This window comes from Lathamus discolor, chromosome 1 (genome assembly GCF_037157495.1).
Source record: "Lathamus discolor isolate bLatDis1 chromosome 1, bLatDis1.hap1, whole genome shotgun sequence".
Lineage (NCBI taxonomy): Eukaryota > Metazoa > Chordata > Aves > Psittaciformes > Psittacidae > Lathamus > Lathamus discolor.
In genome coordinates this window covers 102,953,733-102,971,376 of record NC_088884.1, presented here as the reverse complement: position 1 = coordinate 102,971,376, position 17,644 = coordinate 102,953,733, and the positions used below count along the sequence as shown (strand labels likewise).

Genomic DNA, 17,644 nt, shown 5'->3' with positions numbered 1-17,644 from the left:
GTTTTCCCTCTTCCTTTTCCGTTTAGTTTCCTTGGTTGGTTTTAATATCACTATCCTCAACTCTGGCTGTTTTTAATCTATAACCTTCTTGGAGTTGTCCTTGGCACGATGTTATCACTTCAGTTTCCAACCTTTGTAAAATCTGAATCATAGCTTGGCACATTGAGGGAAGCATGTATTGTTTGTGCTTTCATTTTTTTTCTCACAGTCCTTGATAGCAGTTCGTTGAAAACTGATAATGGTTATGTAACACAAACAGAACTGATTTGTCTTGGTCAGTCAAGATCTGTCCCTATTACACAGGGATTTGTTATGTTGCATTTCATATGAATGCGTTCTCTTCCTGTGTTCAAGAGGCTGAGCAGTTGTGATGTCATCTATTTAGTTCGACTTCCACAGTTTCCCTTTCCAGGTTCCTGGTTAATTTCACCTTCTCCACCTTGTTCTTTTGAGGCTTTCATGTAGAGGCTGCTGTGGCTTCCTTGGTTTATCTAGTTTTGTGTCTTGTGGCGTGTCTACTGTCTGTGGTACAGCTTATTTTGGAGCAATACGGCTATCTTAGTAACTCTGTGAGTCAGACAAACTCTGAAATTGATTGGAGTGAAAAAATAGAAAAGGAGAAATATTTCACTTTCTGAAGAGTCTTATATGAGATTTTCAGTGGGAGATAAGATAAATCTTGGTTCACTGTAAAATCTGAGATGACATTCCTCTGAGACCTACTTTTGAAGATGGGAAACACTAAAACATTGCTGGAAGTTAATTAAAAAAATTTCTACTTTCTCAAGCATAGTCCTTTAGCTGCAAATGCTTTTAGTATCAATTAATAACTTGATTCAAATTCAGACTCTGAATCCCTCGGTTACTTGCATAGTTATCTGTATTCTGTTGAACAGGTTTAAGTGAGATTGAGTACTTGTGTTACTGCCTTAAGCAAAGTCCATTATGATAGAAGCATTATCTGTTACAAGATTGGGATGTCTGTGTTGGGAAGAGAAAGCTTCAAATAGATTGTGGAGCTCAGATCAAGGCTGTTGCACCAAACCTTTATATGCACTTCAGAATGTCTCTTGTACAGAGTAGAGAGCTGTTGGAGGTGGGGCATATGTGTATTTGTAGGGAAGCAGGGTGTGTCTGTGTAATCTGATTTTGTGAGAAGTGTGATTTTTACTGAATGCAGAGATCTAGATTGAGGAAGGTATGCCTGTTTCCTATAGATATCCCAGTGTCCAGCAACAGGCAGCTAGTTAATAACCAGTGTATCCAGGAGCTCTTTCGAGGTCTTCCTGCTTAACCATGTATGAGTCTTGGTGTCATGTCCCATCCTGTCCCCACCTGCCCCCTTCAGAGATATCTGAAGTCATGTGTAATATGCAGTTCTATTTTCCTGATATTTTGAGGATTATTAATGAGTATATCCAGAGGAGGTAAAGCATTCTTAATTTTGGTTTATAGATGCAGCATGTCTCAAACATGCTGTGTTTTAAACCATCTTGCTAGTTCTGTAACAAATGGGCTTTACAGACCTTTTCTGTTTCCTCATTGTTCAGGGAGGCTTATGAAATGATGAGTCACATAGTAATGAAAAGCTAAATCGGTGCATAATTAACAAAAGATTTGTCCTCTGGAAGAGTACTCAAAAGGCTCCTTTCAGAATTCAGTGCATTCACTTAAGCATTGCTCTACTAGAGTGGCAGTAACGCTTTTGCAGTATATAAAGTGGAAGGAATGATAAAAAGGCTGGTTTCAAGTAAGAGGTGCTTTGTTTACATTGTCTTGAAAGAGGCATGCTCTTTTCCTTATTAAAAAGGTGATTTACTGGTAAAATGTTTCATACCCGATTCCTGAAAAGAGTATATAAATAGCCAATGTAGGTGCTTGTTCTACATAGTGAAAACTTGTTTATGGGACAATGAATTAAAATCCAGTTTACCTCAGTCAATCTTTTACTGTAAATTTGAGCTGTCTGCATTTTGTGGGGTCTGCTGACAACTCTAGGCAAGCTCAGGACAGGTAATAGGGCTATCAGTTTTTCCTGTTCCCTTGGTCTGTGTGAAAGAGCTTTAAGCAGTTAATGATGACAAGATGCTCTGCCAATGTGTGTTCTAGTGTAGGTAACCTTGCTTAGGCTATACCAGCAAATACGCAAGCCTTGGGGTGTTTTTCCCTTCTTAAGGCTTTGTGGAAGTTAGAGGCTCTCGAATGAACTGGGAGCCAACACAGACAATTGCAAAAGGAAGTCTTGTGAAAAGTTTGGGGAAGTTTGGATTGCCTGTACTGGGAATGTTGTGTACTTTAATCTAAATGAGGGATGTTTTTCTCAGTCTTTTGAGAGCAGTTGTCTACATGTAATGTCTGGGCATCTGTTTGCTTTCTTTAATGGCAGTTAAAATTTCCTGTATTAGAAATGCTTATGGTTTTGGTGAAAAATATTTTAATTGTGTGGAAACTGAGTGTTCAATTTCACTGTTGTATTTCTGGCTCTGTTTCATCATGACTTTGCAATGCGAGTAGGCAGGAAAAATATTTTTAGCTGTTGTGTAAAGTGCCAGAGCAACTGATACTAAGGGGAGTAAGAAGTCAGACTTAGACAAAGGTTATTCTGTCTTGCGCCTTTTAAATTTTCTTCAGTAACTTTGGTATTTCAGGGTAAGTGGTTTCTGTAATTGTCTTGCATCCCTGTTGGCTGTGACATTGTGGGTTTCACTGGATGTCCCTAGACTGAAGAGTGGCCTCAGTCAAGTATGTTGGCACCTCAGCCGTAATAGTATAACTGAGTCACCCAGGGAAAGGAGATGAGGATGAAGGAGCTGTTGAATCCAAATCAATTGTACTGCTGTAGGTTGCATCCTCTTTCTGAGCAGCAAGTATAACATGTGGAACTAAAGTTTCATTAGAAAATCTTATGCTTCCTGGCTCATTTCGTGACTCCTGCAGGTCATGAAAGTAGCCATGAGGGAGAAAATTGTAAAGTAGCAGGGAGGTATTGAGACTGTTCAGGTGTTTAGCAAGCTAGTCTGCTCAGTGCTGACACAAGTGGTGATACCAGAATTCAGATTGCAGACTTTGATAGTCAATATTGTGGGTTTACTGTGACCATTTTAGGGCAAGGTTTACATCAGAATTGTGGATAGAGACTCCTTTTTGTGAGCAGTCTTGAATGAAAAGCAAGTTAGCTGGAAAACTAGCTAATCCATTTTGAGCTAATGTTGTGTTCTATAGTTTAGTGCAGTACCACACAGTTAAAGCCTTTCTTCCAGTTTAATGTTATTCAAGTAAATGATTTACTAACCAAATTAATACTAAACTATTATAATCAAATGACGATTCATTAAAAAAAAAATAAAAAGCTCTAGTAACTATTGCTGTTATGTTCAGGAGGATCTCAAGAGAGGAGAGTAAGAGAGTGCCAGCAACATGGCATTGTCAGTTTATTGTGGGAAGATGGTAACAGGGCAGTTGTACTTCCTAGCTCCTTCTAGAAGATTTTACACATATTTTTACATGCATTTACATGCATGTACATGCAGTTCACCCCTGTGGGATGTTTAGGTCCAGCCAGATAGTAAAGAAGTTGGTGTTAAAACAAAACTCCTGTTGGAGAATTTGCTCTGGTCTTTAGTTTTTACCCCATTACATGCAATCTCAGTGGTCTTGGCCTTTGTGGAAAACTTGTGATTCCCCTGTTCCCTTTTATTCATGAGATCTTATCTCCCTGAATATGTTAAAGCCAACTATGAATATGTCTTAGAGCATGCACTGTGAAAACCAGTACAGTGATGAATACTTCAGTGGGAAAACAAAAACCATAGTAATAGTCCTTCAAGGAGTATTACTTCCTCCAAGGAAGATGGTAGTTCATAGTGATCCTTATAAACTGAATGAGTTTGTGATGCACCCTTTTTTGTCATTTTAGGTGTTTGGAAACGCTCCTCCAAGTACAATGACAGAAAAATTTTCTGACCTCCTGCAGTTTACTACTCAAGTGTCACGATTGATGGTGACTGAAATTCGACGGAGAGCATCAAATAAGTCCACAGGTATTGTATGGTTACATGTTTGGGCGCACGTTTGGGCACAGGTTTGGGCTTTGTGAGGTGTACATTTCAGATCAATCAGAAGAATACTATGAGATGCCATCCACAGCAACTGTGCAGGCTCAGAAATTTAAGTTTTTGCTGTGAAAATGTATTGTCTACTGTTCTTTGGGATGAGAGAGAGAGGAGGAGGAAGAGGCTAAAGTTTTTTTGCCTGGGTTACAGAGGAAGCTGAATTACACAAACTTGACAACACGTGAAAAAGAGAGGCATGAGCTAAGTTGCATCACTACTGGTAGAAGGAGACCAAGGACATGCATGTGGACAACTGCTATATCTTGCCTGAGGTGCCTGTTGGTGGTGTGTTTTGTTCCTCAGATATGTTAACATTTCAAAACCATGTGTTTTGAATTAACTGCTGGCCTGGAAGCTAATAAGATGTAAAATACGCTGAGTATCATGTTAGGACCAACACTGCCAGCCTTATTAAAATGTTAGAGGACCCCTCTTCTATTTATTTAAAATGTCAGAGTAAAATTTGGTTCTGTTGAACCCTGAATATGTATTGGGACCATGAATGTGTATACCTGACGATGTATTGGGATTTGCATAACTGAGGACAGTGTGTCAAGAAGACATGTTTCATTAGCTTTCCTCTTCAGTTTCCTCTTTTGAGGAGGAGTGCTTCCAAGAAGTATCAAGTTTTTGTCTGTTAGATAATTTTAAGATTTGTGCTGGTTTCTCAGTTTGGAATTGCTGAAAATAAGGAAATAGCGGGCTGGAAAAGGCTGTGCAAATTAGTACACATGAAGTCAGGAGTCACAAACTGTGCCAATTACAATTTCTTTCCATTTAAGTAGAGTGACTAACAGCGAAACATTCCAGATGGCTAAACAGATATCGTAGACAAAACCTGTTCTGTATGGGTAGACAGGCACAAAAAGGGTTTTATTTGGGTATTTAGGGGAAATAAAAGTCCAAGAGCCATGCTGGCGGAATGGTGGTGTTAGTTTGACCTTTTTTTCTGGAGAACATCTGTTGTGCCTGCTAGTCATTTGGGTTCTGCTATGAGTGGCTATTTTTGTGTATTTATTACTTAAGCCATACCTCTGCTTGTTGCTCCAAGATAAGCCAGTTGTCATCCTTGACACCTCACAAATCAGAGGTAATTTTGCTATTGGTTTTGGAGGTTTTCTTGTTTTCTACCACACTTGGAAATTTAACCACAATGACTTAAAAGAGAGTTTGGTACTCTTCTAAGCTTGAACGTTCTGTTGGTTTTGTTAAAATGGAAGGCAGACATTTTTTCTGTGTTATGAAGATTACTATTACTTTGGTCCTTAAACCCTTCCCAGATCCTGGGTAAGAAGGCCTGGAAGGTCTGTGTTCTGCAATTGCATTGTGACTTGATGGGGCCATGGAGTTGCAGTTTGCTTTCCAGGAATGAGCAATTAACATGGTATTGAAACTCATAGTTTGCAGACTTCTGTCTTAAACTGTTTAGAGCTAGATAGAAATTTCCTGCAAAACTGAAAAAAATAATAGGAATTATTAGCTTCTTAGAATATGCTGAATGTTAAAGACATAACATTGTGACTATGGATTGTGAAGGTTTTGCATTTTTTTAAACTTCTGTTCTTTTTGTGTACCAAACAAAAAGATACATCCTGTCCTAATAGCTATTAACACGTAATTATATCTCCCAGCATGTTTTTGAAAGTGAAAAATTTCATTAACAACTGTATGCAGGAAATGGCTCTGGTCATATCCAAGTGCAAATTCCTGATGGTGTGAAGTGCTCGGTTTAAGTCAACAAAATTGCTGGGCTTCTTTTAGAGAGAACCTTTCCATAGAAACAAAATCAAAAGTCAACTTTAGATACTTAAGGGAAGAAATTTTACAAGAATTTGCTTCCTACCTATAAAGAGATAAATGTGTTGGCAGTATTTTTCAGGTGGAAATGTGGTATGATTAAATCTTGCTTGTTGGTGTGTTGGGTTTTTTTTGGTGGGGTGGTTTGCTTTTCTTTCCCTCCTCCCCATCTCGTAGTGGAGCACAGGGCAATTGTTTTCATCAGGCTTTTGAATATTTATGCTAATAGCTATGTGAGTAATATCTGCATCGTGGAGGCATATCTCAGATATTCTTGGCAGACTGTAGTAGTTTTCTCAGAGTCCTGTTTTGTGATTTAGTAGTAACTGTGCGAGCACCCTGTCTGAAGTAGTCTCTGAACACTGCCATGGTAGTTACATGATCTTCTAGTTTTAACTGTGTTATTTCTCTAGTATGCATGTAGCCTTGGAGTAGGAAAACCAAAGTGGTTCAAATAGTGGTTCAGATTTTCTTGTCTAAGTCTTTGCTGCACAACAGTGATAATTTGCAGATGACAGCAATAACCTTCTCTGTGAGGATTAGTGCATGCTTTCCCTTGCCCTGAGTTGTCTAGTCCATTTTAGAAGATTGTGAGGCCATGGCTGAGTTAGCACTGTATACTTGAGATCTTTAGCTGCCAAATTTCCTACAATTAATCTAATTTTGTCTGAGTCAATCCAGAAGTTGTGGTATTATATGCTAAAATACATGTTCAAATGTCTGTTTCTAGTGTAGTCTCAGTTCTGAAATGAACCTTTCTTTTGGGAGAAAGTACATCTGGCTCAGGGATGAAAGTACAATTTCTCAAAAATGGGATGAGGACAGCTGGAATCTTGGTAGAATAAGTGTGGCTACTAACGGCTGCTTTGCCTACTGATGCTGGAGGAGAAGCAACACTAATTTCATGTATTTTTTTGAAAGACACACCCTGCACGCAGTTGGATCTTCTGTGATTTTGCAAATATTTCAACAGCATGTCCTAGAGTGTTTGGCACATCATCATAATTTAGACCCAATGCAAAGACAAGCATACAACAGTGAAAGTTGATTCACCCAATCCCTCCTGCACAGACAGCAGGACTTGTGTGTCAGTTCAAGCCAGGCTGATGCACGATGGAGTGTGGTCCCCAAAGTCCTCTGTGTGCAAGTAGGTGAGAAAGCTGCTTTCTCCATAACACACGTGCTGTCAGCTGAATAGCCTGGGACCTTTTGGTTTATCATTTCAGTGGGTACCTGTACCTGGTACATGAGAAATCCCAGCTACTGAATAGTTTCACATTGCAGACTTAATGATAAGTGCAAGCTGTCCCACCAGATCAGTCCATGAATGTGTGTAACTGAGTGGTTAGTGGCTTCCCGACTGCAGTGACTAACAAACAGAAAGCAAGAAGCAAGACTAAGTACAGAGTACACCTTTCTCTCTCACTCTTAACAGCTTATCATGTTGCAGCAATGTGCAAACCTGTGATTTGGTACCTTGTGGTATGACATTTACTAATATTGTTTTCTAACTCTGTCCTATGTTGCTTTCATCTTGGGCACACCAGATGACATACTGACAGCTCCCATTGTTTAATGCATTAGGATATATAAATATTTGATATCACAGGGAGGTTCAGAATGATTCCCTTAGTGATGGGCAACCTGGAAGGTCCTTCCCCAGTCAAAATATGAATAAGTGGTTATGGATAACAATCTGTGAAAACTGTACAGAAGGGCAGAAAGTTGAAGAGTGAGAAAGCAAAATGATTTATCACAGGGTTCTAACTTCCTGTCAAGGGCAGTTTCAAAACTTTGGGTGGTTGTGTGTTTTGTGTCTTGCTTATTTGATTTCAGTCAACACTTGTTCTATACTTGAAATATTCTCTGTATGCATGTCTCTGTATTTACTATTTAATGCTAAATTTATCTTTACCATACCTCTAGACTCATTCAGTTAATCCCTTATACTTCCAGAAACAACATTTTCAGTTACTGTTTATAACCTCTGAATGTTGTGGAGTTGATTGTTCCTCTCCTCCTCTTTCCCCTTCAGTTTCACTGATAAACTGTTTTACCAGCAAAAATGCTTTTAACGTCTTCAGGCATTTCTCTAACAGATCTGCTGAAAGACTATCATTTTATCATCTTCAGACCACTTGAGAAGACCAGATTGATAAGCTTTGTCATAATATGTAACCAGAAAACCACATCAGTGGTTTGTACTTAGCCTCTAACAATACCTACCTTTGTTCTTTTTAAAATTCCTTTGATCTGTGAACTGTGCCTTTATTGTTCATTTTTATTGCAGTTTACCTCTGTCATGTCAGCAGAACTAATTTTATGTTTGCTTTAAATACAGAAGACTTAGTCTTATTTGTTGAAGTGCATCTCACAGTTTGGGTAAGTTACAGATGGTAGTTAAAGGGAGCTTCTTATCTTCTACTAGTAAGTAGCCTCTTGGGCTCCTCCCACAGTGAAGTCTGAAATTTTCCTGATAGTGTTACTTGTTGTGTCTTCTTCTCTGAAGAGCTGAAGATCTTTCTTGGAAAATAAGTGGATTTAGGGGCTTCTTTCAGACCTATTTGGTATGTCAGTTAACTTTTCTTCTGTTAAGAAGAGAGTATGTTGGAAATGATATCACATGCTGTGCCTATACGCCTTGTGGAGTTTTTTCATTCTGTATTCTTTCTCCTGCCCTGTGTGTGACTTTGCTTTACAAGGTGATTCTGTTTTAATTTACTGAGATGGCTCTGAAAGGGAAGCCGTATCTTATCAGCTACTTATCAGGAGTCAGTTGCGATCAATAGCTGCTATATCTTGTTACTTTTGGTTAACCTTCAATTTCTTTTTGGTGCTTTTTACCAGATTTCTCAAGGCAAGTGCAGTACAATAGAGTTCCTTTCCAAGAGATCCTAGAAAGCCTGTTCTTTTATCGGCTTGGTTAGTGAGGCTAAATTCTGGCACAATTGAGGTGTTTATCTTTGGCTGAGCAGCTCTCTGTTTCTGTACAGTGCAAAGGCACCAGCCACTTGATATCCATGGCTTGTGAAGACAGCACAGCACTGTTCCTGATGATTAAAGAAACACTTTTTGCCATCCCATTTTTATTTGGATTGATACTTCTCTCTTACTATCTAGGCAGTAGGAATTATTTGTATTCTTTAACTAGTTATCTGACTGTGTTTCTAGGTATTCCCTGTGAGGAGTAGTGGAGACTTCTTGAAGGCTTGATTAGAGAAGGGGTCCCTGACATCAGCTTGCTCCCCACTGTCCCCCTGACACAGTCACCCATACCTCCCACTCTCCCTCATCCCCTTTGGCATATTCACAGATATTTTTTCCCTAATATTCCAACCTGGTGTAAGAATAAGCTGTACAAAAGCCTCATGACATTATTATATGCTGTTTATGATACTAGAACATCTAACTGAAAGCATCATGTACTGGATTTGTCCTTAGTGCTGTTGCTATAAGCAATGATGTTGCTTTTAATGCGGTGATGCTTTTTGTAGCAATCTGAGTGGGTCTAATCCCGTTGCTTTCCATCTGCTGCTTTTCTGAAGTCCAGGGTGGAAAGCATTCATGTCATAACTTATGAATGAAATGAATTCTGGTGCTTTATTCTCCTAAGCCTCTATCCCGTATATACTGAATCCATGCTGAAAAATCTGTGTATTAACCATATGACCACATAATTGTGGTTATACTTAATGCATACATGCTTACACAGTTGTAAAGATACATGTGCTTACCTATTATTTTATAGGTTTTTCTTTGCTCTTTTGCCTTTTTCTGTTAGCTAACATATCCGAATCTTAGATTTAGTGGTTTGTCCTGTAGAAGTTGAAGGCCTAATGATATCTGGGTGGGGCACATAGAGTATATTAAAAAGACAACTTGAGCACTTCAAGACCAGGGAAAAGGTACAAGAGGTAAATGAAGACTGGTGCTGATGATAGAAATGAATCTTAAATGATAGTGTGATCAAACTTGCTCAGAGCAGCTGACAAGAGGACGTTTTCCTGCACTTAAAATGCTGTGTTTAGGTAGTGCTTAATTAAGACTGACAGTTTTGAAACTGCTATTTATAGTGTTCAACTGCTATGCCATTGAGGATGCCAGCAGCATGACAACCTTGTAAGAAGCACAGATTTGCTTAACCCCTGAGTCTAGCTTTCAAAGGTGAAATAAAAGAGACCAGGTGGCTTTTCGAGGCTGTGCACACCTTGTTTGGTACCAGCCCTACCTGCTTACAGTCAGAGACCAATTGTCCAGCTCTGGTTGTGGTCAGATACTAAGAGAATGGGCCTGCTAAATAGCACCTAATGCTGGGCTGGTCAAGCACTGTCATTGTAAAAGCAGCATGTGCTTTAGAGACACTTGACAGAGTTTAGGAAAGTGGCTTTTGCCAGGAATTCTGTCATTTTGCTTATGTCTCTAGTGTAGGAACTATGGCTGTGGCAATGGCTGTTGTGCTTCCGGAGTTGGTCTACTCATACGCCCAACCATCTGGCTAATGTTTTGTGCTGATGGTTTTGGAAAACAAAGTGCCCACCAGGTACTTCAGGTCAGTGTGCTGGGAAGTCACTGCATGTCTGCATTTGTGTGAGTTTAAAAAACCTGCTTTACCCTTCACCTTAGTGTTTCGGGCTCTGTTTTATCTCAGTCTCATGCACGGATTTGATGGGTGCCTCTCCTTACTTTAGCACCAGTACTGGAAAAGCCAGTGCTTTGTACAAGAGCCTGTTGTGGGGTACATGTCAACGGTATGCTGGGCTGCATCAAAAGGAGCAGGTTGAGGGAGACAATTTTGCCCCTCTGCTTTCCTCTTATGAGACCCCACTTGCAGTACTGTGTGCAGTTCTGGGGCCCCCAGCAGAAGAGGGATGTGGACCTGCTCGAGCAAGTCCAGAGGAAGCCACAAAGATGATCAGAGACTGCAGCACCTTGCCTGTGAAAACAGGCTGAGAGAGTTGGGGTTGTTCAGCCTGGAGAAGAGAAGGCTCAGGGGAGACCTTACAACAGCCTTCCAGTCAATCTGGTCTAGTGGAAGCGGGGCTGGGACTGGGTGGTCTTCAAGGTCCCTTCCAACCCAAACCATTCTGTCACTCTACAATTCTATGATGATCATCTACTTTGTAGGTTTACTAGTCCAGCTCAGCTTAGAGTCTGGTGCTCCAGAAAATTATCTTTTCAGTGTAGCCAATGCTAAAAGTTTGCTAAGTACTTTGCCATATAAAATGTGTTTCAACTGTCTTATTTCTCTAGTATGTTAACTGTAGAATAAATTCCTTTACAGGTATGTTCTGCAGTATCTTGAGAGCAGATGAAGCAAAGAAAGAAAGATTAAAAATTGGACTTTTTTATTCAGTTGTTGATTTATTCCTCTGTTAGTAATTCTTTTGTAATTAATTTTTTAAGCAATGTTATGCATGTTTTTCCTGTCCTAGTTGACACTAAAAGCACTGAAGATGATTGATACGCAATTACTAATGAAAAATAATTTTGGATTTCTCTTAAGGGTAATGGACAATCATCTTGATTGGCATTATAGACTTTTAACATAAGTGTGTATTCAGACGGCAGTGAAATAGGATTTCATTTTCTGTCCATTTATTTATTAAGGCTGATAAATATTCAGCCTAGTAAACAAGTTATCTTTGTCTCTGGCTGTTAGGGAATGGTATCTGATTCCTGAAGTGGTCTTCAGATCATAAGAAGCAGCTGTAAGTTGCTTGTGGTTTCATTTTCAAAAAAAAAAATTTAGGATGGAAATGTAATTTCTGATCTTGGTCTTAATTTTACTTGTTGGTACTGTTTTTTATTCCTTTTGTCGTTCTGCACCTTTCCTTCCCTACAATCTTTTCCCATTATCCTCCATCTTGTTGTTTCAGTACAGTGCTTTTTTTCAGGAATAGAATGCCATCCTTTCCCACTGAGACCACTAACTGGTGGTGACTTCATGTCTGATAAAGAGTATGTTGTATTTCATAAAGCCAAAATACTCAAACAGGAGTTGCTGCATGTTACTGAAATCTGTCTGCTCATTTGAAGGATGATACATGACCTAAAGATGTACTTTTTACAGCCCTGCTAATTTCAGAGCCAAGTGTGTGTGTAAGATGGAATGTGTGTCTGGAGAGTGTATGCCTAAGCCTGGTCCTTTTTTCAAGTAGTGCTTCGGAGGTGAATTCACGCTCAGTGCTCAGGGTATGAGAGGACGCGTTCCTTTCTGCAGACCATCAGACTGAATTTTTATTGCATGTTTTTAACTACCCCACTTACAGAGGCTGCAAGTCGTGCCATAGTCCAGTTTCTGGAGGTCAGTCAAAGTGAAGAAGCAAGTAGGGGTTGGATGCTGCTCACTACAATCAATTTACTAGCTTCATCAGGACAGGTAAGTCTCAAAGCAGCAAGGCTAAAAAGTTGTGGGATGGGAGAGATCAAAGCAATAAAATAACGAACTGCATGAACAGGCACTAAAAGATATAACTCTATTCTGGTTACTATGTTAAGATCCTTTTTCTGTTCTACTGCCACAGAACTCCTGCTTTAGCTGCTCGTGGTTTCAGTTCTTTTGAATTATACACTTAAATTTTATTGCTCACCGAAGGCTTCTCTTGCATGCTGCTGCTTAGTGCCCCATGAGATGCAGTTCAGATACAGCACCTAAATCACTTGGACTTTGAACTCGGGCTCCCCTTTCAAGGAGGGCAAGAGCAGTGATGAGTGATTAATTCACAGAATGAGTCTTTACTGCCTCTGCTTTTGGTGCTGCCCCCTCCATCAGAGAGCCCATCTCTGGCAATGTACTGGACAGCTGTGTGGTTTGTTCTTTCTGCTCTAGTCTGCCTTTATAATTCAGCCCAATCATCTTATCTGTGTTTAGTGTGTCACCAGCCTCCACCCCAATTTGTCTTCTCTTCCCACTGATGCTTTCATATTTTCTACTGCCTTGCTCCTTACGCCTGCTTATACCTTCTTGCCAAGTGAGAGCATAAATTGAACAGTTGTCCTCCCACTCCCATTTCTACTGCTACAAAGAATGGATAGCTAATGAGGGCTTGGCTGAAGGTCTTATAATTAACTTGTAAGCTTCTGTTGACAGAGACTGTCAGTTTTTGTTTCTGTCTTGTGCAGTGACTGCTCTGAACTGGGTGCCTTTGTCATGTAAATAAATTATTATCCTATTTTTAAGGTTGCTCTTCAGGTAGGCATTCAAAAATAGATGGTGAATCTGTACTGCCATGTGGACACCTCACCAAAGGTGTGAGAATGAAAAGCCAGCATTTGAATCAACTGCTTTATGGGAGTGTGACTTTTTGGGTATAGTAATATGTTGAACTGTTTTTTTCCTGTTTTCTTTTTCCCCAGAAAACTGTGGACTGCATGACTACAATGTCAGTGCCTTCCACGCTTGTGAAATGTCTATATCTGTTTTTTGATCTTCCACATGTGCCTGAGGTAGTTGGAGGAGCACAGAATGAGCTACCTCTCGCAGAGCGCCGAGCGCTACTTCAGAAAGTCTTTGTACAGGTAAGAAAGGTAAAACAGGTCAAGGAATTTGCTTGAGGAATGGAAATGCTTTACATGAAAAAACTTTTCACTTGAACCAGTTTTTGCTCTTTGATTCTTCACAAAATGATGGCTTAGAGTAAGATGTATTTTCCTGCAAGCACAGTTTGAGGTTAAATTTTCACTCCCCCTGTGGTTTCTGTCCTTGGCAAATATTTCCTCCACAAAAATGTGTGCAGCTTTTCCACTCAGCTGCTTAAAAGAAGCAACACATTGACTGTTACTCTGTTTTAATCTAGCTGGTCCTTGCCTTTGTATCTTGGGCTGTTACTGATTGAAATAAACATAGTAAAATAATTAGTATTGGTAATAACCTATGAATTAATTTAACATACACTAATTTCCCTTTAATTATGAAAATGAACCATGAATGTGGAAGCAAAGAATTTAAATATGGGAACCATCTGAGCTTGCACTATTGCAGTTGTCCCCATATATTCTAGGGACTCGATCTGACCCGCTCCTGCTTTCTGAAGTTTCAGCCGGAGATCTTGAAAGGAAATTCCCATATGTTCTTCTGAGCTTTTGGAAGAAGCTGACAGTTATTATTAGAAAGGGGTCAGTGGTCATGCTGCCAGTTTCCACATGCAGATTGGGTGCATCTCTATGTGAGGCGTCCCTGCCCATGGCAGGGGGTTGGAACTATATGATCTTAAGATCCTTTCCAGCCCAAACCATTCTGTGATTCTATGATTGTAGCCATATTTGCAAAACTGAAGAAGTCTATCAGTAGCCACATCCTTCAGGGATTTGAAGGCAGTGCCGAGATTTGTAAGAATAATATTTGAGAGGCATTTTGGTACCTGCACTGTAGAAATAAAGATGAGCCTTATTCCCACAATTACTAGCCACAGTGTCTGCCTAGTAACAGTATATGAGAACATATGCGTTTGCCTCTTCTTCTTGTCTTAGTACTACAGGCTGTCTTCAAAGCAGAAAGCACAATGTACTGTGAACTATCTTTCAGAAATTGCTGTGTTGTTTTTCAGTCAGCAGAGTTAATAAATAATCAATGTTATCACATAGGGTCCCCATGCTACCACTTAGCTCTTTTCTGTCCCTCTTTAAGGCCTATAGCGTGGTGATCTATGATGAGCTGGCTGGAATAGGTGAGGTTTCAGATAGCTTCTAAACCTCCTCCTCTGGACACAGGCAGCCTTGCAAAGTCTTCCTCCAGTTTTCCGAGAGTCTCAGTTTTTCCTGCACAAGACACAAAATGGACATCAGATGTCCTCAAAACATGCAAAAAGGGAGTGCAGCTGGTTGTGGTTTGTTTTGTTTATGGTAAACTGGAAATTCAGATCCAGGTGCCGCTTATACAGGTAGGTCTACAATGTTGCTGAACCCTTTTCTGCCACATTCTTCTAGCTGATTTTATTTGGCCATTTTCCTTTGACCAAGACATTATGAATGCTGCTCTCCAAAAAACCCATCAGTAACCTTCTTCCTGCATTAGGAAGGGATACTACAGTTTGCTTTGCAGAGCCTGTGTCCCACTGTAGACCTGTAAATTAAGTAACTGTCAGGTTCTCCAAGAATGGAACAACCTAGTATCCAGGCAAGTATGCTGTGTCAGCCTAGAAGATTTAAATTCTGCTGCTAATCTTTTGCTAATCATCTTAAACTGAGCTGGGACTTGGAATAGCCGTGAGTTGAATAACCTTGTCTTCAAATCAAATTATAGAAACAACACACAAAGGGAAAACAGTGTATTGCTTCTTTTAATGTGTATGCTAAATGGAGGAATGTTTTGCCTCTTGCTAAGACTAGCAATGATCAGGGTACTAATGCTAGATGTTTAATGACTCCTTATTTCAGATCCTAGTAAAATTGTGCAGTTTTGTGTCCCCGGCGGAAGAGCTGGCTCAAAAGGATGATCTCCAGCTTCTGTTCAGTGCAATAACCTCATGGTGCCCTCCCTATAATCTGCCTTGGAGGAAAAGTGCAGGAGAAGTACTAATGACCATATCGCGTCATGGCCTTAGTGTCAATGTAGTGAAATACATTCATGGTATGTATCTGTCTTCAGTATTATTTATTGGTTGTTTTTTGGGGTTGGGTTTTTTTTTTTTCTGTTGCTCTTTCATAGTTTTCTTAGTCATGAGATAGGCATGAAAATAATAGATCAAGGAAGACTTCCATGCTTTTTGTAAGTATTTTCATACATGTAGAATCTCAGAGCACTTCTATAGTTCCTCTCATGTTTTGGTATAGAGTTTATGATGATGAAAGGAAAGGCTTTTGATAAATTCGGTAACTTCCTGTATTGAAAAATATTCACTGGGAAGATGCATAAGTTTGGGGTTTTTGCTGTGAGCATTAATTCTTAACAGGAGTTAGTTGTTTTCAGTCCTGCATTTAAATTAGCAAGAGCAGGCTCTTGCAGAGGTGCAAGGCAAGCTTGCAGTGCCGTGTTTACAGCTACTTGTCTGGTACCACTGTAGACAAGTATGCTTTTATGAAAGCATAGGGATGTCTGAGGAAGTTGCAGGAAGAGGAACCAGGTCTGTGTGTTCTGCTGACACAGGTTGAGCTATTAGGTGCCCATGAAAGCTGCTACTCTGTAGTAAATACAGGTGCATTATGCAAACTGGGAAGAGCTAATTTGGGTGTGCTGGGAGAAGATTCTTTCTCCCAGACACCTTGCTTTTGCAGGAAGAGCCTGGGTAAGACTGTTAAAACCAATACTGATTTGCAGTGTGCTCTCTGTTACTCAGGACATCAGGGGTAGCATAACCTGATAACAGCAATACCTGTGTAATAACAGGCACTAGAAAATGCTTGAGGGAGCATGGTATATGGGTGCAGAAACACTTGAGAACTTCCAAGTGCTGACTGATTGAACAGCCAACAGGCTTCCTTCCCTGTAGTTCAGCCCAGCTTCCCCAAGCCAAGCACACTGTTTCTAGGGCCTGGCCCAGGGAGGCTCTGCTTTGCTTGGCAAAGACCCATACCTATGCCCAAAGGACATAGCAGTGGGTCTTAGTACCATCGATATGGGTGCTTCTAGGAAGCATACATATAGCCTGTCCCAGGGCCTGTGTCACAGCCAAGTGTGGAGATTTAGGGACACAGCTGAGAAAAGCCTGGCTGCTAGATGGGTTTCCAGCCCCTGTGTTTTCCCTGTTGGCTGGCTGACTAGATCACTGACCATTCAGCCAACCTGCGTTTCTTCTGCTGGGCCCTTGTATTCCTCACCTTGCCATGCATCTTGTAGATTACAGGTTTTGTGCATCCTGAAGGCCAAATTAAAATAATCTCAAAGGCTTAATCCAGCCTGTGACACACCAAACGATCGAAGCAATCAGAATCATTCAATTTTATCTCCTGTCTTTTTTTGAGAGAAATAGCATCCTGACTGTTTCAGGCATGGAAACTCACATACAGGGATATTTCTGTAGCTGGTTATAGATTTTGGTAGCTGGTAGGAATAGTACTTTATTCATCATGTATCTTTGCAAGGGACTGGTTATGCTTTGCAAGGCAGCTGCCAAACTGGCTCATGACAAAAAATTTGCGAGAGCAAAGCAAGATGAAAACCAGTGTTGAAAAGTATGTTGGCAGCCTGGGACCAGCTTTGATTACAAAATACTCATGTTGCATTTATTTAAAACTGCATAGGTGTTTAGGTATGCAGGATTTCAGGTAGGAAATTAGGTAGAATATGTTTCTATTATATTTAGGGCTTTTTAGAGTATAGGAACACATAGAAAGCATTTGTAGTTTTTAAATTGGAATGAGTGTTGAAGTGAACTAACATACTTATCATACATTTTAGCGGTGTACACCTACTGGAAAAAAAAAAGAAACCCACAGTTTCCTCACACCATGGAAAGCAAGTAGTTACAAAGCTTCACAAAACCATTTTAACAGTTTATGAAATACGTCACCCTGCTGCTTCCACATATTTCACAGAAAAATCCAGTCTGTGTTTTTTCTTGTGCTAGCAGCATGTTTCAATTCCAGTGAGAAAGATGTGAATGTACAGTATCACTTGTAAGCATAGAATAGTAATCAGTCAAGTATTTCAGATAGGACTTAAATGGTGATAGGTATTTTCCCTGCCTCTGTAACAGCCTTCTAGTGGGTTTTTGATGAGTGTAGAAGGTGTATGTGTATATGTCAAAACATGATGAAGTACAGCAAAGAAAATAACTAAGTTTTGACTGTGTCCTTTG

At 40.0% G+C, this 17,644-nt stretch overlaps 1 protein-coding gene across 1 annotated transcript in view; it reads left to right on the top strand.

Annotated features, from left to right (window-relative positions):
- WDFY3 (WD repeat and FYVE domain containing 3) overlaps window positions 1-17,644 on the top strand; it is a 175,717-nt gene that overhangs the window by 63,796 nt on the left and 94,277 nt on the right. Inside the window, exons 4-7 of the mRNA XM_065688594.1 lie at window positions 3,917-4,040; window positions 12,179-12,288; window positions 13,266-13,427; window positions 15,285-15,477. Coding sequence (XP_065544666.1) covers window positions 3,917-4,040; window positions 12,179-12,288; window positions 13,266-13,427; window positions 15,285-15,477 — 589 coding nt within the window. The remainder of the gene's footprint in view (window positions 1-3,916; window positions 4,041-12,178; window positions 12,289-13,265; window positions 13,428-15,284; window positions 15,478-17,644) is intronic.